At 36.1% G+C, this 25,376-nt stretch overlaps 1 protein-coding gene across 4 annotated transcripts in view; it reads right to left on the bottom strand.

The window, feature by feature from the left end:
• ITCH (itchy E3 ubiquitin protein ligase) overlaps window positions 1–25,376 on the bottom strand; it is a 124,212-nt gene that overhangs the window by 67,317 nt on the left and 31,519 nt on the right. For all 4 annotated transcript variants that reach the window (XM_046678859.1, XM_046678858.1, XM_046678861.1 and 1 more), the window contains 3 exons: window positions 13,188–13,278; window positions 3,294–3,435; window positions 726–850 (listed from right to left, as the gene is read on the bottom strand). In XM_046678859.1, the coding sequence (XP_046534815.1) occupies window positions 726–850; window positions 3,294–3,435; window positions 13,188–13,257 (337 nt within the window). In that variant the 5' untranslated portion in view covers window positions 13,258–13,278. The remainder of the gene's footprint in view (window positions 1–725; window positions 851–3,293; window positions 3,436–13,187; window positions 13,279–25,376) is intronic.

The raw sequence follows: 25,376 nt of genomic DNA, 5'->3' as shown, positions 1-25,376 counted from the left end.
CATTCAGAAAATAGAACAAAATTTGCTAATGCTTAATATCCATAATATAAAATACTAAATAGCTCAATTATCTCATTTATTATATTAATTCTATCCTTGTATAAAATGAGCCAGCAGGGCAACCGAGATTATTCAGCAATGTACGTCTGAAGTATATTGAGTGACAGCATATAACTTAAGAATGGATTATATCTCCTAAATCCTAGATGAGAAAATTCTTAGAAGTATGTTTTAGATAGCTAAGGGGTAGAAAAACTCTATGTTTTAAAATCATGATATATCAATAAAAACAAGCACGTTTCAAGTTTTTATATATCTATATACATATAAATAAAACCACAATTATCTAAAATGAGAAAATTAAAAAAATAAGCATCTAAAAAGGAAATCTGTCAAAATATTAACCATATTTGTCTCTCTGAAGTGGAATTACGTTTTTCCTTCATTTCTGCTCTATGTTTTTTAGTTCTCTGTAATTGAGTACATAGTATTTTAATAAATATCTATTTACTAAATAAATATTTATTTAAAATATTGGATCCAAAACAAATGGCCAAACCAAGGTTACTTGGAATGCTTTAAATAGTTCAAGATTCTTCTCTCTGGTAATATTATAACCAAGTAAACTTAAATAGTGAACACAGTCATTCTGCATGTTTGGCATATGAATTTCTTCCAGAAAAACAAACAGCTGTGCATAATTTCTATTATTTTTACATACATACGTTTCATATTGTTTGACTTTAATGTTTCATAGATATCTAATGCAGCAGTTCCCAACAAAACGTCAGATTTCAGCGTCTGGTGACTCCACACACGAAAATGTAATTTACTCACAGGGGTGACGATACTAAAGGTGAAGAAAAGTAAAAAAAATATTATTTTCATTAAATATTACAATGGGATCCTAAATAAATTATAATAGGTTTTAATGTCTAAAATCTTCTCACTGCATCCCTTACAGTTTACTGTACAACCAATATTGCCTATATTCTATAATCTTATGAAAAACATATTTGAATGTCACATGTTTGAACAGTCATTTGCAATAAACTGTATAAAAACTATTTTAGAGTCATCAATTAAAAAAACAGGAACACTATATAATCTACCAAAGTCCAATGGTTCAATGTTATCAAGACAAATTCTAGAAATATTTGAATTTCTCTATACCTCATTTTCTCTAAAATGTGATCAAATTTTCGGGGACAAATAAGTGCTTTCCTCCCTAGAAATCTACCTATGCCTATTACCACCATCATAACTCCACCACCATTTTAACGTTGACAGGTAGTTTAAACAAACTAAAAAATTTTCACCTTAACACTGCTTCTTTTGGGGGGGGGGGTGATAGAATCTGTTCACTTTCTTCTTTTCAAAATTCTAAGATGTTACTTTCAGGAGAACATATAGTATATATTATACTAACAAAATATTTCTCTATTAGTCCTCTGGGAAATCATAATGCGGATGGAATAAGAGTTGATAAATTTAATTTTAATTTGAGAGAGGATAAAGTATACTGCCAAAGATGTTCTTATCTGAATTATTTCAGTTCAGTTCTAGAGAGAAATCTGGAAAGCCTGATATGTAACTATGGAAGCCGTGTTAAAACTGCAGGCCAATCTGCTGCAACTTAAAAATTCAGGAGAAGAACTTGAGCTGTGTGTTTCCCCCAAACATCTGGGCTCAACAACAGCACTACTATATGAGGCTACAAAAAGAGTTTCTTTTTTCTTAACTTTTAAACCAGTACGGAGTCCATGTCATTATTAGCTTAAGAATCTCAAAGTGCACATCTAGTGAGCAGAAACAGCAGTTGGCAGAAAGTAGATGGTGAACATCTCTGGTCATTATAGAGGCTGTGACCTTTTATAGATTTCACTGGCTTTTTAAAAATTTTTACTCATATATTGTTTAATTTAGATTCAATCTCCAATGGGCCACTAACTAAAAACAAAATCTAAGAAACATTAATGTTAAAATAAATATAGATGAGGAGCATTAGAATGATATTTCTGCAAATAGGCCTCAACATGATCCTCAGTAAATTCTTAAATTTCACTCATTTGCTCAGAATCATCATAAAGCATATCAAGATGCCCTACAACTTCAAAAATCCATGTTAAAGAATAATATAGGTATATCCAATTTGTTTTGCCATTTATTAGAAATAAATACTATCCTCATATGCATGTATCATGTGAAGAGAAGAGCTTATAGTTTCAAATGTCGCACCTCACCACTTAGAAATAAAACTTTTTTGAGCCACTGGTTTATTTCTCTAAGGAAAAAAATGCAAGAATTCCAATGTTAGGTCACGAAAGCAATTTGTCTATATTTGATGTGGTAACAACCAGTTATGTTTTGAACTAACGTTTTAATATACATTTAGTCCCCAAAACAAATATGCTAAATTATTTTAAAACTCATTTATTGATAAATCATACTTTTTCTTTCATTTTAATAAAAAAATTAAAATTAATCTATAATTCCCTTCAATGAGTGTTCAATAGCAACATTTGGGGCTTTGTCAATAAGTGTCAAAATTGAGCTATATCCTACTTCTATGAATTCATGCTACAGATAAAAACACCAACATAGAGACACATGCACATGGATGCATGTTGCAACACTAATAGTGCAACATGAGAAACCAACTGATCAACAGTAAATAGTAAACAAAAGAACTAGTAAAATAAATGATAGTCCATCCATATTAAGGAATATTATGTAGCTATATGAGTGATGTTGGACCTGTATGTACTCAGCTAGAAAGATAACCTATTATGGATATTAAATATAAAAACAGAGATGTAGAATAAAATGTATAGCATAATTTTTGTTAAAAAGGAAAAAAAAAGCCTGTGTAGTCTATGTGGACATTGTAATTAAAAAAACAAAAATAAAAAAACCTATTTTTAAAAATTAAATTTAAAAAAGTAAGCTACTCGTAGCCCTCTATTTCAATCCTAGGTTAAGGAAAAAGCTGCTAAGAATCTTTCTAGACCCAAGACCATGGGCTCTCTCAGCTGTTGTTCAGGGGCAACAGTGTTACCATCACCAACTAAACTGGAGAAAGTGGAAAAAAAGAAGAAGACTGGAAAAACAGAACTATCTAAAGAAAAACAAAATGGTAGAGGAAGGAGTCCTAGGAACCAACGAAAAGGAAAAAAAAAAAAAAAAGATGAGACAAAGGAGGAGCAAAGAAAACCAGTAAGAAACTTTTTCAAAGCTGCATTTCTGCTCACCTACTAAACAAAATATATGGTAGAAAATACTTTCAAACCTACACTGTAAGGGGTTGCTTCCATTTGGGACTACTTGTATTGTTGCATTTTTCTGTCTTCTTTGACTGTCCATCTACTGTGACTTCCACATAAGGACTCGGTCCAAACCAATTCTTTTTATTTTCTTTAAGTTTTGCTGAAATGACTAAGTAAAAGAAAAGGGAAAATATTCAATGTTTGAGATGTTAGTTCATCCTTCAAATTAATTTCATCAAGGTTAAACAGAATACTATCACTTTTACTCAGAGAAGCAGTTTTACTCTAAAATATTTACTAATTTCATTCACCCATAACCTTTGTATTATATAGGACTTCACCACACCATCCACCCAAATTCCTATCAGTAGACCCCCACTGTCAGTATCAGTAGTCCCAGAACTCTGAGGTCAATTAAAAAGTAAATCAACAAACTTGATCAACAAATATTCGAATGCCTACCATGTATCAGATATTGCTCTAAACTGTAGATAGAGCAGTTTACAGTACAGAAAAGGTCCTGGCTCTCTAAAAGATAACATCCTAGTTAAAGAAAAACCTTTGCGAGGAGAAACAGGCTAAGGAGGCAGAATATGACTTGGTAACAAGGAAAGTCTCTAAGGAAGTACTTTTAAGCAACCATCTAAATGAAAAGGAGCTAGCCCTAGTCATGTGAAGAATGGAGCTGGAAAGAGGGGAGCATTCCAGACAGAGGCAAGAAAGCTTGGCATTATCTGAGGAAAAAAATAGCAAACAGAAAAGAATGGTAAATGAGAGGAGATCATGTTTAGTTTTGTAAACCAAGATAAGGAATTTGCATTTTATTCTAAGCATGCTGGAAAGTCACTGGAGGAAGAGAGTTACAAACTAAGATTATTTTTAGTACCTCATATACCTCATCTTATCTTAACAAGAGCTTCCTTCATCATGCATCTTGAGATACTGACTCCTTAGCGTTCACCCTTGAGTTAGTCACTTTTGCCATGAAATAGCCTTTTCAATCCCCTTGGAAGGTATACAAAGTAGATTTGAATCTAGCAGACCACCCATGGTTCCCACAAGTGACAACTCATTGTTCCCCTATAAATGAGGTGATCACAGCCAAGGAAATACTCTACCACCTGGATATCTACTCCAGCAGCAAAGATCAAAGACTGCCGCTGCCCATCAGGATTAAGGGCAATAATTACATACAAAGTGCTTTAACAAACACCAGTAAATCATAGATTGTTAGTAATACAGCATACATATAATGAATTGGTTTTGTCATTATTATAACACATTATTATATGTGTTAAGGGACCCTTGGAGTTGCTAGAGGAATTCGTATAGCAGCTGCCCAAAAGCTCAATATACAGTCTAAAGCATAGACAGTCATTCTAGCAGGAACAGTCCCAGGTAGCAGCCCTGAATCTCTTGATTTCACATACATCAAATGCTTCTGTCCTTTTGTGCCTGTGTGCCTTTTTGGTGGCATCCAAGTCAGCTGCAGGACTGCTATTCTAACAATGTTTGCACATTCTATAAATCAAAGTTTCAACATTATTGTGAAATACTTGGTATAATAAAGTTCAATTGGATTCACGATCAATATGCTTTATAAAAAAAAATCTGTCAAAGAAAGAAAAAAAAGAGCTGCAAGAGATAATGCTAGAAAAGTAGGTAATAAGGAGCCAGCGAGAAATTTTCAGTAGGAGTGCTGTTTAACAAATTTACCAGGTGCCTACAACATATATCAGTTATTGATATGGGGACTGAGGATACAGTGATGATTAGATTAACACTTAAAGATCATTCCATTGCTGTGGAAAAAAATAAACTGAAAGGGAGACAAAAACAGGGGTTAAAAGGCTACCAGAGTGATCCAATCAAGAGATGACAGTGGCTTGGACTAGAGTGGTGAACATGGATATGGAGAGGAATAACTATTTTCTAAGAAGTAAGACGATTAGATTGATTGATGAGGAAGCTGGGGGAAAGAAGAAGCAAGGGTAACTCCCAAGTTTCTGGCATGAATAACTGGATGGAAGATGGTGTCATTTAATAAGATGGAAAAGATCTGAGAAAGAACAAGTTTGAGGAGGATGACATAGGCAGGAAATGAAGAGTTTTATAATGAATGTATAAAATTTGAGATGTCTGTGAGACGTGTAAGTGGAAACACTAAGTAAGAAGTCTTTTTCATAACAAAAAATATTCAAGTGAGGACCAGACCTATCTCTGATTAATATGTATTATAAAGCTTTAGTACTTAATACAGAGCCAATTTTAATCACAGGATTGCCAAAGAAAAATATAACATTCCTATTTTTAATACACTTCTGGTCTGAGAAAAGGTGAAAGAGCCTAAACAATTACAGATAAGCCCATTACATTTTAGGGGCTCTTGTGGTCCTCCGAAACTGATTAAATCTATAACAAAGAACAATGCAAGTCTGAAAGGAAGGAAATGTTCTGCTCTCAGTGACTTTTTAGGATTCAAACTTTAGGATTATTCTGGCACGTAATCCCACTCAACCCCAATAGACCCATTTTAGGAAACTTTAAATGTGGAAATATTAGGGGAAGGAACACCAACTGTTTGTGTTTACTATGTGTTTGGCACTTAAATATTGTCATTTCAATTCTGGGTGAAAAGTCACCCAGACTGTCTATTCTGGGTGAAAAGTATTATCATTTTAATTTTTACACATAAAAAAACAAGCTCAACAGATTTTAAAAGTTTTGCGAGGGGCCAGCCCAATGGCATGGTGATTGAGTTCATGCGCTCCACTTCCGTAACCCAGGGTTCGTGGCTTCAGATCCCGGGTGCAGACCTACACACCATTTGTCAAGTCATGCAGTGGTGGCATCCCACATACAAAAAATAGAGGAAGACTGGCACAGATGTTAGCTCAGGGACAATCTTCCTCACACACACACCCACACACACACACATACACACACAAAAGTTTGCCAAAGGTTCACTGCAAAGTCTGGACAGGAGAAATTATTTAAGTGTTTAAATCTCAAAGTTTAGATTGCATAAAACTTTTATTACAGTCTTAATATTATAAAACAGATCAATGTACTACTCCTGAAATTTAAATTCCCATAGTAAATTAAAAGAATAAAAGAATTGGAAATTATAAATTGGAAGAAAAGGAACAAGAAAAATGCCAGTATCATCTGTCACCTGGGTTACTGCAAGACCTCTAACAACTGGCCGTTTTTACTCTCACTTCTCGAATCCAATCCCTCACAGCTACTAGAATTATCTTCCTAAAACAGATGTGATCATGTCAACACTTTTCAATGATTCTCTAATGCCTGCAAAATAAAGTTTAAATTCTTCTGGGGCAGTTTATATTGCTGTACCTTTTCAGCCTCTTCCTATACCCAAATCCCACCCAGACTCCTGGTATTCTAACCAACCCTTAGCTGTTTCCTGTCTTTCACACCTCTATAGGTGCTACTCCCTCCACTCATAATGATCCTTCTTCCTTTTCCACTCAATAAAATCCTACTTCCTGAGAGACAAATGCCCCCTTCTCTTTGACTGAATGCTTCTTTAAACCTAAGAAGTTAAACTGTTCCTGCCTCTATGCTTCCACAGCATTTTCATATTTAAGGCTCCTACAGCTTTTCATTGTGTCTTAGTTTTCAGTAAATTTATTAGTTTTTACTTATTTTACTTATTTAACCCACCCTGTAATCCCCTTCATGGCAAAAATGTAGCCAGTCTTTATAACTCCTAGAATACTTAGTGATTTAAACTCGAGAGACATTTAATACATTTGTTGAACCAAATGATCAGTGATGATAGAAAACAAGTTTCCCTGCTTTATACACATATACATTATCTACTGCATATAATTTCATGGTATATGTTAATGTTCTTCTGATCCTTCTATTCTGAAGGTCAACACTTTGACCTGATTTTGGTTCTTCATCCTACCTCTCTGGTACAAAATAAAAACTCTGACAATTTAAATATAACGAAAGTAAAAGTGAATCCTTAGTTGATCCTATTTTGGGAACCAGGTGGCTACAGTAAACAAGATAAATTAAGTAAAGGTGCTGAGACCAGGTAAATTAGCAGTAAGATGAGCTAGCTGATAAGAGATAAAACCAGTTAGGAAAGGGCTATCTCTGTAGTCAGAAGTCATGACAGGCCACAGGAGGCCTCTGTGGCAAACTCTGTCTTGGCTGGGCAGATTGCATATAAACTCTTGACTTAAAATCTTAAGTATGAAGGACATTCCTGGTCTCCAAGCACTGGGAGCTAAATATATGGTATTCTAGTAAATTTGGGAATAGCATTTAATTCCAATTAGTAGGAACTAAAATCAAGACAGATTCTCCTCAAATGATGAGCTTTGAGTAAGACTGAGACTAAGAAATTTTTAGGAAACACCAAAGTACTTATTTTGCCCACACAGTATTATGCTAACATACAGCAAGCATCAAATAAAAAACACACATAAATTCAGTATATAATAGCTGAGGTTATGTATAGAACATAATTAAACAGGAAATGGCTAAAGATAGGGAAGAACTAAGAAAACAGACTTATCCAAGGTAAGGGACTCAGGCCACAGGATTAGAGAAAAAGAGGTAGATGATCCAGGAAATACAAGAGTAAAAATCAGCAGAATCTGATGATGGACAGGAATATGAAGGGTAAAGAAAAAAGAGGTTAAGAAAATTTTAAATATGTGATCCACCAGTTAACCTCTTGATAACAAAGTTACCACTTCCATTCTGGCCATAAATTAAGTTTTTACAATAAACATCAATGATCTTTCACAAAATCAGTACCATTCTTGCCATTCATTCTCGACCTTTTTAAATTTTAAGAAAATTTGAATGATTTTGTTAAGAAAGAAGACAATGCAAAATAAGCAACCAACCTTACAAAAGATGTAGGCTTAGACTGCTGTTAAGATATTAAATTAGATATAAGTAATCCTAGAGGGAGAAAGAAATAAGGAATTTGGCGAAAGAGAATATATCACTCTGCACTTATATAGCGTTTTGGAGTTTTCCCACTTATGTACACTCTCTCTCAACAACCACGTGACAGAGATGTTAATATCCTCAGTTCACAGATAAGGAATGTGAGGCTCAAGGATATTAGTGACATGCACAAGGTTATACAACTATTAAATATCAGAACCAGAACTAAAATCTAAGGACATTAACTTCCCTGAAGATGGTGTAACCATGGGCCCTCTAGGACCAGTTCAACTGACCCCACCTTATCTACAGAATATAATTAAGAGTGGTTTTTCAGGAACTGAGACCCCTTGGCCAGTTCAGGCCAGTTGAGACTACCAACCCATCAACTGGGTCTGTGCAAATGCCCCATAAGTGACCTTTTTGACATCAAAGGCCAAAAACTCTACCCTCAGATCATGCCAACACTACCACTGTGTGAACATGCGTCCCGTGAAGAGTCATGAAGCTTGACTACACTTACACAGATCATCAATCACCTCACTTCTCCTTACCTCCAATCACCTATCTCCACACTTCAGACCACTCTGCCCTTCATCTCATAAATTTTACCCCAAGCCCTGGATTGGGGAGACAGATCTGAGAGCATATGCCTCCTGTCTCCTTGCAGATCAATTTAGCAAGAAAGCTGTTTCCTTTTTCCAAAAGTTGATGCCATAATGAATGGCTTTTTTTTATGTGCATCGGGCAGGAGAACCTCAATTTTGTGCGATGACAACGGGAGTCATTAGTCTGTATAAATTTGTTGATTAAAACTGGGGACAAGGGGCTAGAAGACCTCGCCAAGAATTCAAATGTAGAAGCTTTAGTGGCACACTATTCAAAATACTTTAAGTACTTATGATTTCCTGCTATAATTTTTGCATCTATCCGATAAATTACACAGGAAAGCTATTGCCCAACACAAGGATCAATACAGGTACATTCAATATCCAACAAAAATGTTGACAGATCATTTAAATGCCAACAGAAGTTCCCAAAGGGGCTACTGCAATAAATTACCTTGATCTATGTGAAAGAGTAGCACAAAAGACAATCTTTCTTATTCAACTCAAATTTGTAATAGCTAAATATATATGCAAGTTATTTCCATAAATTAGTTAGATTCAAGTTATGGAAAGTGTTACCAATGCACTGGTACTATACTTTTTTATTTTATATAAATGGTGAAAACAAAAGGTGAGGCTGCCTTTCCTTTGATACTATTATAAAGAATTCAGTGAAATTAAAACATCCAAGTTCTCTAAACAATCCATTTATCAACAGCACTATGAATTATTTTTTTAAACCTCTATTTTGCTACAACTTATAATAGGTACCATTTCCCTGAAAGAGCACCTGCCATTTCTCTACTTGTCCTCACTTAATCTGGTAAGAGAGACCAATTAGCAAATATATATTGTAAACAATTAATAGTAATGTATATACGTATGAATGATAGGAAGTTAAGAAAATAAATTTGAGCAGAACCACAGAGGAGGATTTTAACTTTTGACCCTAAATTCTCCTATCAGTCTTCACATCAACTTTCTAAAACACAAATCTGATTAATTGTTCTTTGTTAAAAACCCTGATTACTTTCCATCTCCCTTAGCAATGATTTTTTTGTAGCCCTGACACACCTGAAGGAGATGACCCACTTTCATTAATTCTCATGGCTCCCCTCTCTGCCTCAGTGACTTTTAGGGTCATTAAGGGAAGTCTTGAGCAAGAGGTAAGGAAGGAAATGCACATGTTCTCTCCTGAAAAGATCCTTTTCTACCCCTCTACATTTAAACAGTAGCAACACTTCAAGCACCACCTCCTTTTCACAGCAACTCTAGTTGAATATTGATCTCTCTTTCCGAACCAGTTATTATCTCTTCTTGCCATTACCATATACAGAGGTATTTTTTATACTTGTGTATTTATGCCTTCCTCAATTCTAGAAAGATGTCAAGGCAGCTTACAATAAAAACAAATACTATAAATGATTCATTAACATAGAATAAAAAATATAATGTCATTAAGGGGATTTATGCAAAAAAACTAGTTCTGCAGTTTCAAAAGCTTTCATCCAAAGCAAAGAAGTAAATAATGAATTATGAAAGGCACTTGATTCTATTCAACTTGGCACTTACTGTTTATTATCTTATGCTCTCCATTTGTTTCATATCTAATAATATATTTGTTAAATTTATAACTTTTATCCATTTTTCATGGTGTTTGTTTTTATTAAATTGTTTTTAACCTATACTTCTGCCTTCTCAGAATGTTTAGACCCAAGATTAAAAACTTTTAAAATGGGGGCCAGCCCTGTGGCGCAGCAGTTAAGTTTGCACGTTCCGCTTTGGTGGCCCAGGGTTCACTGGTTCGGATCCCGGGTGCAGACACGGCACCGCGTGGCAAGCCGTGCTGTGGCAGGAGTCCCACATATAAAGCAGAGGAAGATGGGCACGGATGTTAGCTCAGGGCCAGTCTTCCTCAGCAAAAAGAGGAGGATTGGCAGCAGACGTTAGCTCAGAAATAATCTTCCTCAAAAAAAAAAACTAACTTTTAAAATGGCTAAGAATTATGTCTACTTGAGATGCATTCAGGCATTTATTAAACGTTTTTCTTACTATGATAATAAAGATGATAGCAAATAAGACAGCCGGTTCATGCAAAGAAAAAAGTCTAAAGGAATTACAAATCTAAATCTAAAAAATATAACAATATTTATCTCTGAGGACTAAGATAATAAATAAGGACCTCTCACTTTATTACTTTACTGAGTTTTTAAAAATAAAAAGCATGTGTATTACTTATGTAATCAGAAAAATTAAAGAGTTTTTTAAAAGATTTTTCCAATCCAAGGTTTCAAAATTAAGCTGCCAAAAATAAGAAAAGTCGTAAGAAGCTTGGCCCAATTTAAATCAGTTAGTCAGACTAGCTTGAGGATGGGGAGGGGGAAAACAACTAGAATCTGGCTTTGGTAAGGAAATATTAATATGTTACATTGAGAATCAGACATTGCTAAGGAAAGAGACTGGAGTTAGTGAAGGAATTCCCAAAAATAAATTCTACGACGCTGTCACTTTAAGAAAGTGTTATTTTTATAGAAATTCAATCACTTTTAGGTTTTGAGGAGGATAATAAGGATATGGTGTGGCCTAATATTCATAATCCAGAGATGGATATAAGTCAGGTATAAACGAAACTAAAATACCACACAGAGGATGATAATTTTTCTATAATCAATAAACACCATTAAATTAAAGGGAGAGAGAGTGGGGTTTCACTGTGTGACAGAGACACATGCATGTTTGAAGAAAATGCAATGGCTCACCTTGGCTAGTGCAAACAGTTCATACATAAAGACCTACAAAGAGATCATATGGAGCCAGACTGTGAAACATCTTAGCCTAGACTAAATAAATTCTATACTATAGTCAAGGAGAAGCACTTGAGGTTTTTGAGCAGGAATGCAACATATCAGGCGGCATATTAAGAACAGGAATCTCAAAGTGATATACTTGGTTAGTAGCTACCAAAAAGAGGTATTAGTTAAGTAACAACAGCAACCAAAGGATTTAAACAGACCTTTCTCAAAAAAAAAAAGGACACACAAATGGCCAATAAGATGCTTAACATCATTAACCATCAGAGAAATGCAAATCAAACTTATAATGAGATACCACTTCACATCCACTAGCATGTCTATAATCAAAAAGACAGGTTTTGATTGGCACTGGCAAGGATGTGGAGAAATTGGAACCCTCATACATGGCTGGTGGGAAGGTTAATAGTGCAGATGTTTTGAAAAATAATTTTGAATTCCTCACAATGCGACATATGAATATTATATGACCCAGCAATTCTACTTCTAGGTATATACTCAAGAGAGCTGAAAACTTAGATCTTCACAAAAACTTGTCTGCAAATATTCATAATATTATTCATAACAGCCAAAAAGTAGAAATCCAAACACCATCAACTGATAAATGGATAAATAAAATGTGGTATGTCCATACATGAAATATTATTTGGCAATAAAAAGAAATTAAAGCTAATACATGATACAACATGGATGAACCTCGAAAACATTATAGTAAGTGAAAGAAGTCAGAGACAAAAGGCCACATATTTTATTATACCATTTTTATGAAAGATTTAGAATAGGCAAATCTATAGAGACAGAAAATACATTATTGGTTGCCCAGGGCTGAGGGTGGTTGGGGGATATGGGGAGTGACTGCTAATGGGTAGGGGTTTCTTTCTGGAGTGGTGAAAATATTCTAAAATTGACTGTGGTGATGGCTGCACAACTCCGTGAATGTACTAACAATCAATCATTGACCTCTAAATGGGTAAACTGTAATGGTATGTGAATTCTCTCTCAATAAAGCTACTAATACAATACAAAACAAAAACAAAACAAAAAACACTAGCAATTCCCAGGCACCAATTTAAATGAAAAACAAAACAAAACCACAAATCCTGAAACATACCCAAGAATATCCTAACTAAATACGTAATTTTTGGGGACTGGTCCCGTGGCCGAGTGGTTAAGTTTGCGCGCTCTGCTTCGGCGGCCCAGGCTTTTGCTGGTTCAGATCCTGGGCACAGACACGGCACCGCTCATCAGGGCATGCTGAGGCGGCGTCCCACATAGCAGCAACCAGAGGCACTCACAACTAGAATATACAACTGTGTACTAGGGGTGCTTTGGGGAGAAGGAAAAAAAAAAAAAGATTGGCAACAGTTTGTTAGCTCAGGTGCCAATCTTTAAAAAGAAAAAAAAAAGTAATTTTTACATAGCTAAGTATTTTGTTCATTCATTCATTAAGCAAATATTAATTCAGCACCTGATATGTAACAGCCACTAACAATTTTCTTCCTTTAAGATTATTTTTTATTCTAGGGGGTAAAAAAGATAAAGTAATGGATCTTTTTAAGACTTACCAGTGATCTGAAGTTGTGATTTCATGGTCAGGCTACCCATTGAACCAAGCTGTGATCCACTGTCAGACATACCACCAATAGGACGGCAAACCTGAACACAGCAAAGGAGACACTGTAAACATCAAAAATTCCCATTTAAAAAATACATAAACAGTCCTAACCAGGCCATTTCCATGTACCACTGAAGACCACAAAATAACCAGTGGCCTTCACACAAATTTTCAATTCTAGTATTCATCCTGCGTAACGTATCAGCAAAATCTGACATGGTTGACCATTCCTTCTTCCATGGTTTACTTTCTTCCCTTGAGTTCCCAAGACACATTCTCTAGGTTTATGTCCTACCTCATTGATTCTTAGTCTCTCAGTCTTCTTTGATGATTTCTCTCCACTCTTTATGGTTGGAGTGTTCTAGGGCTCAGTTCTTGGTTCCCTCTTCTCTTACCTCTCTATAGTAGTGGTTTACTCAAGGGTATCACCCAGTGTTATGGCTTTAAATATCATCTATATATCAACAAGTCTCAACTTTATATTTCTATCTCAGACTTCAATCCTAAACTCTAAACACCTCCACTTGAGTATCTAAAAGACATCCTGAACTTAACACATCCAAAACTGAACTCCTGATCTTCCTTATAAACTCTCTCAGTTGATGGCAATTCCATCTTTTTAGGTGCTCAGGCTCAAAACCCTGGAGTCGTCCTTGACTCTCTCCTTTATATTTCCCTTCCAACCTCCTGGCAAATTCTGTTGTCTCTATTGGCAAAATACATCCAGAATTCAACCATTTCTCACCACCCTAAACCACCTATCTGTTCAGAGTCACCTTTGACAGCCATCTTTTTCCTGTACTATGCTTCTCTCCTAGATTACTGCAATAACCTAACAGGTCTCCCTGTTTCTACCCTTGTCTAGCCTCAGTACCTATGCTCAACACAACCAAGATGACTCTTAAAAGGTTCAAAACCCCGCAAAGTCTTTCCATTCTACTCAAAGTAAAAGCCTAAATTCTTACAATGACCTAAAAGACCTTACATTATGAGTGCTTCCCCTGCTCCCAACTTCTTGATCTTATTTCTTCTACTCTCCACCCCTACTCAGGCACCTACCTCCTTGTTAATCCTCAAATATGCCAGCACATTCTATTCCTCAAATATGCCAGCAAGTTCTAACCTTAGGACCTCTGATCTACTTGTTCTCTTGACAATATTACAGTCTGCTCCACCTAGCCTGATCATTTTTTTCTTCTATAGAAGATATCATCTTCTGACACACTAAGTACTTAGTAATTATGTTTACTGTTTTTTTTTTTTTTAAGATTTTATTTTTTTCCTTTTTCTTTCTCCCCAAAGCCCCCCGGTACATAGTTGTATATTCTTCGTTGTGGGTCCTTCTAGTTGTGGCATGTGGGACACTGCCTCAGCGTGGTTTGATGAGCAGTGCCATGTCCGCACCCAGGATTCGAACCAACGAAACACTGGGTCGCTTGCAGCGGAGCGCATGAACTTAACCACTCGGCCACGGGGCCAGCCCCTATGTTTACTGGTTTTGACTCTCTAGGCTAGAATATAAATTCTATGTCAGCAGGGAATCTTTATTTTGTTCACTGATGAAATCTAGAAGCCCAAAACAGTGCCTGACATACAGCAAACACTTAACTATCTATTCAATGAAATGAATAAAGAAATAGCTATTGAATTATACTAAATGAACAGCTCTTAACATATCTTCTTCAATCCCTAATCATGGAAGAGTTAACCCTTACGTGGAAACAGCATGATTCATATAACAAAGAAGTTACAACAAAGTCAGGGCACTTAGGCTTGATTCCTGGCTACAAAACTTACTACATGATACTATGTGACTTATGTAACTTCTAGCTCCCAGTTTCCTGTCAGAAAAATAGGGATAACACCACCTCTCTCTCACAGGGTTGTTGTAAAGACTGAATGATTATGTATATGAAAAAAAGCTCTCTAAATGTTTGTTATTTATCACTAACAGTGTCTGAATTAAACTTAATATTTTTAAAATAAAGATTTGTTCTTAGGCTTTTGAGGACTGGATAAAAATACTAGAAATATTTCAAGTGGGTTAAGGTGAAGATTAAATCCCAACAAAATTTACTTAGCACTTACTATTTGCCAAGTACTATGTAAAAAGTATACAAATACAGTACAGCAAACAAAATATCTTGAAACTGTAAACACTGCCTTGAGCTTTTATAGAAAATTAGGCTTCCATTAAAAATTTTAAATATAAAACAATTTTGATGTCTTCTCAAAACTGCTAAGATGGAATGGAACAATAATTCCTACTGAGACAAACTCTATAAAATCCAATATGCTTCATCCCTTCACTTATACATGAAAATACTCAAAACTAAAATTTTGGCCTTAACTATAGTGACTAGCTCATTCCCTCGGCACAGTATATACATATATATTTTTTTCCCTTTACTTTCTTTGTTTACTTAAATTGCACCATTTCAGATGTTTTATAACCTACGATTTACTAAAAGGGCCCTTTCTTAAAAAATAAAATTAAAAAATAAAAAGCGGTCCTTTTATTTTACTTATGTTGTATGGATACATAAATAAAGACATCAAGTCTTTAGGAGTCATCCAGAATATAAAGGAAATGAGATGTAACATAAGAGCCTTAACACTGTATTGCATAAAATATTCCTTTAATTTATAGTGCCTGTTATAGAAAGGGCCCTCAAAGACATCACTACCGCATTCTATATAGTTATCTTCTCCTCAATACCCAAAAGACTGTCTGTCACAGAACTATGACATCAAGACAAGTAAATAAGAGGCAGCATGAACTCTGCACAGCAAAGGAAACCATCAATAAAACGAAAAGACAACCTAACAATTGGGAGAAGATATTTCCAAAGCATATATTGGATAAGGGGTTAATATCTAAAATATACAAAGAACTCATACGTCTCAACAACAACAAAACCAACAACCCAATTAAAAAATGGGCAAAAGATCTGAACAGAGATTTCTCCAAAGAAGATATACGGATGGCCAACAGGTACATGAAAACATGTTCAACATCCTTAACTATCAGGGAAATGCAAATCAAAACTACAATGAGCTATCACCTCACTCAGGTCAGAATGGTTATAATTAACAAGACAGGAAACAAGTGTTGGAGCTGTGGGGAGAAGGGAACCCTCATACACTGCTGGTAGGAGTGTAAACTGATGCAGCCACTATGGAAAACAGTATGGAGTTTCCTCAGAAAATTAAGAATAGATCTACCATATGATCCAGCTATTCCACTGCTGGGTATTTATCCAAAGAACTTGAAAACACAAATGCATCAAGATACATGCACCCCTATGTTCATGGCAGCATTATTCACAATTCACAACATTATTCCAAGTCTTGGAAGCAACCTAGGTGCCCATCAAGGGCCGAATGGATAAAGAAGATGTGGTATATACACACAATGAATACTACACAGCCATAAAAAAGGATGAAATCCAGCCATTTGTGACAACATGGATAATCTTGAGGGAATTATGCTATGTGAAATAAGTCAGAGGGAGAAAGTAAAATACCATATGATCTCATTCATAAGTAGAAGATAAAAACGACGACAAACAAACGCATAGCAATAGAGATTGGATAGATGGTTACCAGAGGGGAAAGGGGTGATTAGGCACACATGTGTGGTGATGGATTATAACTAGTGTTTGGGTGGTGAACATGATGTAATCTATACAGAATTTGAAATATATTATGATGTACATCTTAAAGGTATATAATGTTATAATCCAATGTTACTGCTATAAAAAAAAAAAGAGGTAGCACAAAAAATCCAGTATCTGCGTGCTGATTTTATGCACGATAAAGTACTATTCCAGTTGCTGATCTATATCAACAATTTATTGCTGGAAAAATACCCTTTTCAATAGTGTAGTGTAGACTATTTATTCTAAATTAATCTAAACTGTCTATGAATTACAAAGTTAAAAAGAAAATAAATTTAAAATCTCTATAGAAATACAATATATTTTAAAAACTCAAATTAACTTCATGTAGGAAAGATTAATGAAAGTATAGAACAGTGATTCTCTCCAGATAATTACAGTGAATCACTGTGGCAGAACTGTGAGATGCTCTGCAAAAACATGCTGGTAATTTTAATAATTTATGTACTTAAACATTTGTTTTACATAATCAAAATTAATTATTTTAAATTCTTGAAAAGAATAAAAATTACCATTTGTATAATAGTAAAAAAAAAAAAAAAAAACCTAAGGAAACCACCTAAATATCAATTGGCAGCCAGTTAAAAAAAATACATATTCATACCATAATAGAATACTACACAGCCATTAAAAAGTAACTTACTAATGATTAAAATGGAATGATTCCAAGAACTTTTTTTTAAACTTACAGAATACACACAATATGACGTCATTTTTGCAAACAAAAACAAACCATATATTCCTATAGGTACATGTACTTATAATAAATGCAGAAAAAATATACATCCCAAACTGCTAATACTGGTTACCCTTCTGGACGAGGGGGTGTCTGTGTACTAAAGAAGGTGGTTGTAGGGAAGTTTAGTTTTATACGTATTGTTTGAGGTTTTTAAAAGAAAACGTGTATCATTGATGACTTGTACAATTTAAAAATAGGCAAGACAGAGTAGGCAGAATGGAGAATCCTTCTCCCCTGAGCTCCAGACTCTTATATTTGAATATTATTTATAACTGCCTATATGGTTAAAATGACTAAATTGAAACTGTCTACCTAGGCACACTCACCCTGGCCTCAATAGCACCACCATCCATCAGTTGCTCAAGCAAAAGATACAGACATTATCTTTCCCTCACCAACAAGTTCTAAAGATTCTACCTACAAAATATACCCTAACGTATATACCTACTTTTCTCCTCCTCTTCTTAACCATCCTAGTCCAAGCTACAAACATCCATCCCTTCCCCTTTCAATAAATTACTAAAAGTGGTTAAACTGACCTCAATTCATTCTGCCCCTCACCCACTGCAAATTTGGCTTTCTTCCTATTTTTCAAACACACTAAGGTCATTCCAGCCTTACAGAGTGCACTAACTATTCTCTCTGCTGGGAATGCTTTTTCCTCTAGCTGTAATTAGCTAAGATCTTCTAGTATTCAGGCCTCAAGTTAACTATCACCTCCTCAGAGAGGTCTACTCTGACTACCCAATCTAAAGCAGCCATCCTATTACTGTCTATCACATCATTGAAAATTTCCTGATTTGTTTATTGACTGTAATGTCCACAAAAGTAGGCACCTTTTTGTCTACCTTGCTAATCAATGCCTAGCGTATTCTACAGTTTGGTTTTTTTTAAGTTAACTAAAGTCTACAGTGTATACTAAGCTTCACTCTTCATGTTGCACAGTTCTATGGGTTTTTACAAATGCATAATGCCATGTATCCACCATTACAGTATCACAGAGAATAATCTCACCACCCTAAAAATCCCCTGTGCTTCACCTATTCATCTCTCTCCCCTCACTCAGAACCTCTAGCAACCACTGATCTCCTTACTGCGTCTGTCGTTTGCCTCTTCCAGAATGTCAGATAAGTAGAATCACACAATTTGGAGTCTTTCCAGGCTGGCTTCTTTCACTCAGCAACATGATTAAAACTTCCTCCATACCTTTTCATGGCTTGACAGTTCTATTTTCCAACTGCTGAATAATATTCCATTGCATGTTTGTACCACAGTTTATCCATTCGTCTATAAAGGACATCTTGGTTGCTTCCAGTTTGGGGCAATTATGTAAAAAGCTGCTATAAATATTCATGTGCAGGTCACTGGTGGACATATGTTTTCTACTCAATTAAATAGGAGTACAATAGCTGGATGATAATGGTAAGCCTATGTTTTAGCTCTGTAAGAAACGGCCAAATGATCTTCCAAAGTAGCTGTACCAATTTGCATTCCTATAGGATTGAAGAATTCCTATTGCTCCACATCCTCACCAGCAATTGGTGGTGTTAGCTTTTTGGAATTCAGCCAGTCTAACATGTATACAGTGATATTTCACTGATGTTTTAATTCGCAATTCCCAAATAACATATGATGTTGAGCATCTTTTCATATGTTTATTTGCCATCTATGTATATTGTTTGGTGGGGTATCTGTTCAGATCTTTTGCTCACTTTTTATTTATTTTCTTATTGTTGCATTTTAAGAGTTCTTTGTATATTTTAGATAGAAGTCTTTTATCAGGTATGTGTTTTGCAAATATTTTCTCGCAGCCTATGGTTTTTCTTTTCATTCTCTTAACAGTGTCAAGGTTCTGGTCACCAATTCTAGTGTGTGGGTACGTGTGGAGGGAGTTTCCCCACACCAACAAGCAATTCTCTGACACCAGGTGGGTGTTCTACAATTTAACTCAATTCTGACTCTATCTACCCAGAGATAGTATCAGATCCCACAAGTTAAGGGGTCAGTCCTACAAGACTGCCTCCCCACCCCCGCTTCAGACATCAGTGGCAAGTCCAGGTTGTTCTGCTTCTGACTTATCAGCTATAGATTGGAGGTTCCTATGACCCCCTCCTTAGGGTCGATTAATTTGCTAGAGCAGCTCACAGAACTCACAAACATTTTACTTACTAGATTCCTGGTTTATTATAAAAGGATATAACTCAGGAACAGTCAGATGAAAGAGATGAATAGGGCAAGGTATGAGGAAAGGGCGCAGAGCTTCCATGTCCTCTCCGAGAGCGTCACTCTCCCCAAATCTCCACATGTTCACTAACCCAGGAAGCTCTCTGAACCCCATCCTTTTGGGTTTTTACAGAGGCTTTACTAAATAGGCATGGCTGACTAAATCATTGGCCAGTGGCAAATGAAGTCAATCTCCAGCCCCTCTCCCCTCACCAGAAGTTGTGGGTGGGAAGGGACTGAAAGTTCTGACTTGGTTGGCTCCAAGGTCGGCTCCACTGACAACCAGTCCCCATCCTTAGGTGCTGTCCAAAAGTCACCTCGTTGACATAACAAAAGATATCTTTATAGCTCTCATCACATAGGAAATTCCAAGGGTTTTAGGAGCTGGATAGGCACTGGATATGACAAACCATCCTATTGAAATGGCAAGCAATAGGATATATTGGAGTTTATGAGGAAGCCATTTGGTACAAACCTAATTCGCCCTGACTTTGTTTTCTCCAAAAGGGCCTGACTGTAGCCATTGAGCATGCATTGTATATCTGCTTAGACATTTCCTGTGACAAGAGCAAAGGCCCTTGAGATAAAGGTGCAACTTCCCTACCCCTCCCAACGTTGGCATTCCTTAAAGATTAAGCATCTTTCCTTAGGCTAGGAACTGACTGCAGCGCTCACCTGTGACCAACCACCCAGCTCGAGGCAACAGACCTGCCACCCTGCTGGTGTTCACCGAGACAGCAGACCTATCTGCTGTTTCCATCAATGGCTGTGCCGACAGAGCAGCCTTGTGACTATAGTAAAAGGGACATTTCAATCATATGTGAAACATCCTCTTTGAGGGTATATAACCACCCTGTATACCCCCACTTCTTTGGAGTGCTCTGTTCCTTTGTGGAAACACTCTCCCGGGTTACAATCCTCACATTTTAGCTCAGAATAAACTCACCCAAATTTTCATTTATAGATTGGTTATGGATTATTTTCATCAACAGAGAGAAGACCAGATATATATATTTCTTATTAAAAATCACAATATTATACAGTGACTTTTGTAGACCAGGAGATTTAATTTTAATAAAGTCTAACATTAATTTGTCTTTCATGGATTGTGCTTTTGGTGTTGTGTCTAAATATTCATCACCACCTCTTCAATGAATGGTGCTGGGACAACTGGATATCCACATATAAAAGAATGAAGTCGGACCCCTGCCTCACATCATATACAAAAACTGTAATCACAGGACCAGGAACAGAGTTTGTCACCCCAAAATATGCTTCTTTGGCATAAGAATTATTTTAGGCTGATCATTTTTAAGAAACATCACACACAAGGAAAAGCTCTGAAAACCTAGTAGAAGTTACCCATTTGTAGGGGAAACTTACATTTATAAGAGAAATTTCCATTTGTAAGGGTGCCTCCCTCTCTGAGCCAGGAAGGAGAGAACTGAATCTCCAGAAATTCTAATCAGTAGAGAAGGGAATGACTTAAATCTACATAACAACTTCACCCTTGTTTACTGGGCTGACTTCATCTTAACAACAGAATGTTAAGGCTATTTTTCAGGGGGCAGTGAGCCAGCTAGGAGTATGAGCGAGAGAGAAAATTTTGATCTATCAAAATTCATCTTGCCAAAGCTTCTGCATACCAGCCTGCCCTCCCTGGTCCCTTAAACCTTGTCCTATACCCTGGATCAGGGAGACAGATTTAAGAGCCCTTCTCCAGTCTCCTCGACAATCGTTTGTGTAATAATAAACTTTCTTCCCTCAAAGACCAGTGTACACAGTATTGGCTTCTGTGCACAAGGGTGGAGAGAGAGCCCTTGCTGGGTCAAAACTAACTAAAAATGGATCAAAGATAAGAAACGTGGATCTTATTCTCCAAGAATTGTGATTGTGTGTTTGCCCCAAAGGACTGGCTCAGGGGCTTGCCTTTCTTTTCCCCCCCTTGGAGCTTCCTCAGTGCAGACACAACTTCCCAGACAGTGTTTGTCCAAAAGCATTTAAAAGCAAACATATTAACCATTGCCACAGGGACAACGGATAACATGTGGAACACACAACAGATATACTAAAAAGACTGAGAAGGAAGAGGCTGGAGGAGGAGACATTTAGGGGAATAAGGGCTTTGAAAAACTCCTGGGTATTATGGAGAATCTAGAAGGCCATGCACATGCCCCGGGCTGGATGCATGGTCAGAAAAGACCTGAGAAGACCTTGGCTCTTAAGTGGTTGACCTTCAGGCTCCATGCAAGCAGGAAGTGAAAGCTAAGGCACAGCTTTAACTGCCTGGCTAAGCACAGGAATGTCCCAACACAGAGCCAATCTGCAAATCCTGGTAGGGTTTGGGTTTTATTGGTTCTAGGAGTTTTAGGATATCTGTCAAATCACTAGCTGACCACTAATCTAACAGAACAGACTTGAGTGGCCACAACAACAAAGAATACAGACTACATAAAATTAGTTTAGAAAAGTCACCAAACAAGCAAACAACCACCACAACAAGCAGCGACAAGAAACCATGAGGTGGGGGAAGAATCTGATTTCCAGAGCTGCCACATTATAACATTCAAAATGTTCAGTTTTCATACTAGCAAACAGACTTCAACAGTACATTAAAAGGATTAATACACCATGACCAAGTGAGGTTACTCTCTGGGAGGCAAGGATGGGTCAACATATAAAAATCAATGTTATACTACATTAAAAGAATTAAGGATAAAAAGCACATGACCATCATAATTGATACAGAAAAAACATTTGACAAAATTCAATAGTCTTTCATGATAAAAATTGTCAAACTAGGAATAGAGGGAAATTACCTCAACAAATAAAGGCTAAATATGAAAATCCCATAGCTAAAATCACACTGAACGGTGAAAAATTGAAAGCTTTTCCACTAACACCAAGAATAAGACAAGATGCCCACTCTCACCACTTCTATTCAACATAGTAGTGGAAGTCCTAGCCAGAGAAGTTAGGCAAGAAAAAGAAATAAAAGGTATCCAAATTGGAAAGGAAGAAGTAAAATGATCTCTGTTCCCAGATGACATGATCTTATACATAGAAAATCCTAAAGACTCCACACAAAAACTGTTTTAAAAAACTAACAAAAAAATTCAGCAAACTTGCAAGATACAAAATCAAGATACAAAACTGAGGTGCATGTCTATATACTAACAACTATCTGAAAAAGAAATTAAAACAATCCCATTTACAATAGCATCAAAAAGAATACGACAATTAGGAATAAACTTAAGCAAGGAAATTAAAACTATAAAACATTGCTGAAAGAGATATAAAACAACACAAATAAGTGGAAAGACATCCCATATTCATGGATTGGAAGATTTAGTACTCTTAAAAAATGTCCATACCCCAAAGCAATCTACAAGTTCAATGCAATCTCTATCAAAATCCCAATGGCATTTTTTAAAGAAATAGAAAACAAAAAACCCTAAAATTCAAATGAAACCACAAAGGATCCCAAATAACCAAAATAATCTTGAGAAAGAAGAACAAAGCCAGAGATAAAACACTTCTTGATTTCAAAATACATTACAAAGCTACAGTAATTAAGACAGTAGGATACTGGCATAATGACAGACATATAGATCAATGGAACAGAATAGAGAGCCCAGAAGTAAACCCACAAATATATAGTCAACTGATGTTCAACAAGGGTGCCAAGAATTAACAATGGAGAAAGGATAGTCTCTTCAACCAATGGTGTTGGGAAAACTGGATATCCACAAGCAAAAGAATGAAATTGGACCCTTATCGTACACCATATACAAAAATCAACTCAAAATGGACTCAGGACTTAAATATAACACAAGAAACTCCTAGAAGAAAAGGGAAAAAGCTTCATGACATTGGTCTTGGCAATGATTTCTTGGATATTACACCAAAAGCACAAGCAACAAAAGCAAAAACAGACAATAGGAACTACATCAAACCAAAAAGCTTCTGCTCTGCCAAGAAAGCAATCAAGAGTGAAAAGGCAACCTATGGAAAGGGAGAACATATTTGCAAACCATATATCTGATAAGGAGTCAATATCCAAAATACATGAGGAACTCCTACAACTTCCTAGCACAAAACCAAATAACCCAATTAAAAAATGAGCAAAGAACTTGAACAGACATTTCTCCAAAGAAGATATACACATGACCAACAGGTATATGAAAAGATGCTTGACATCACTATCAAGGATATGCAAATAAAAATCACAGTGAGACTTCACCTCACACCTGACAACTATCAAAAAACAAAAGATAACAAGTGTTGGCAAGGATGTGGAGAAATTGGAACCCTTGTACATAACTGGTGTACCTCTTACATTGAACACATAGGCAAAGTCATCAACAAAATACCAGCAAATTGAATCCAGCAACATCCCATGACCAAGTGGAATTTATACCAAGAATGCAAAGTTGAATAAATATCCAAAAAAATCAATTCATGTAATATATCACATCAATAGAACAGAGGACAAAACCCACATAGTTATCACAATAGACACAAAAAAGGCATCTGACAAAACTCAACACATCTCCATGATAAAAACACTCAAGGAACTGGGAGTAGAAGGGAACTTCCTCAACCTGATAAAAGGCATCTATAAAAACTCCACAGCTAACATCCTACATAATAGTGAAAGACTGAATGCTTTCCCCCTAAGATCAAGAACAAGACAAAGATGCAGCTCTCGCCACTTTTATTCAACATTGTACTGGAGATTCTTCCTAGGGTAATCAGGCAAGAAAATGAAATAAAAGGCAAGACAGATTGGAGAGGAAAAAGTAAAACTATCTATTTGAATATCACATGATCTTGTGTACGGAAAATCCTAAAGAATCCACTTAAAATCTATTAAATTCAGCAAGGTTCCAGGATATAAGACCAATATACAAAAAGCCATTGTATTCCCATATGGTAGTAATTAAAAAAAGCCTGAAAATGAAATTAGAAAACAATTCCATTTCCAATAACATAAAAACGAATACTTGGTAATAAATTCAACAAAAGAAGTACAAAACTAAAAATTAAAGAAGACCTACATGAAGACTTACCATCATTAAGATGGCAATAGTCTCCAAAATGATGTACAGGTTAAACACAATTATTATCAAAATTTCAGCTACCGGGGCCAGCCTGGTGGTACAGTGGTTAAGTTTGCATGTTCTACTTCGGTGGCTTGGGGTTCGCCAGTTTGGATCCCAGGTGCGGACATAGTACCACTTGGCAAGCCATGTTGTGGCAGGCATCCCATTTATAAAGTAGAGGAAGATGGGCACAGATGTCAGCTCAGGACCAGTCTTCCTCAGCAAAAAAAGAGGAGGATTGGCAGCAGATGTTAGCTCAGGGCTAATCTTCCTCAAAAACAAGAAAAAAAAAATTCAGCTCCCTTTTTTGTAGAAATTCACAGGCTGATCCTAAAATTCACATGGAAATGCAAAGGATCAGGAATAGACAAAACAACCTTGAGAAGAAAAGT

Source organism: Equus quagga, chromosome 12 (assembly GCF_021613505.1).
Source record: "Equus quagga isolate Etosha38 chromosome 12, UCLA_HA_Equagga_1.0, whole genome shotgun sequence".
NCBI classification, from domain to species: domain Eukaryota; kingdom Metazoa; phylum Chordata; class Mammalia; order Perissodactyla; family Equidae; genus Equus; species Equus quagga.
Note: the sequence above shows the minus strand (reverse complement) of the source record. Positions and strands in the feature narration are given on the sequence as shown.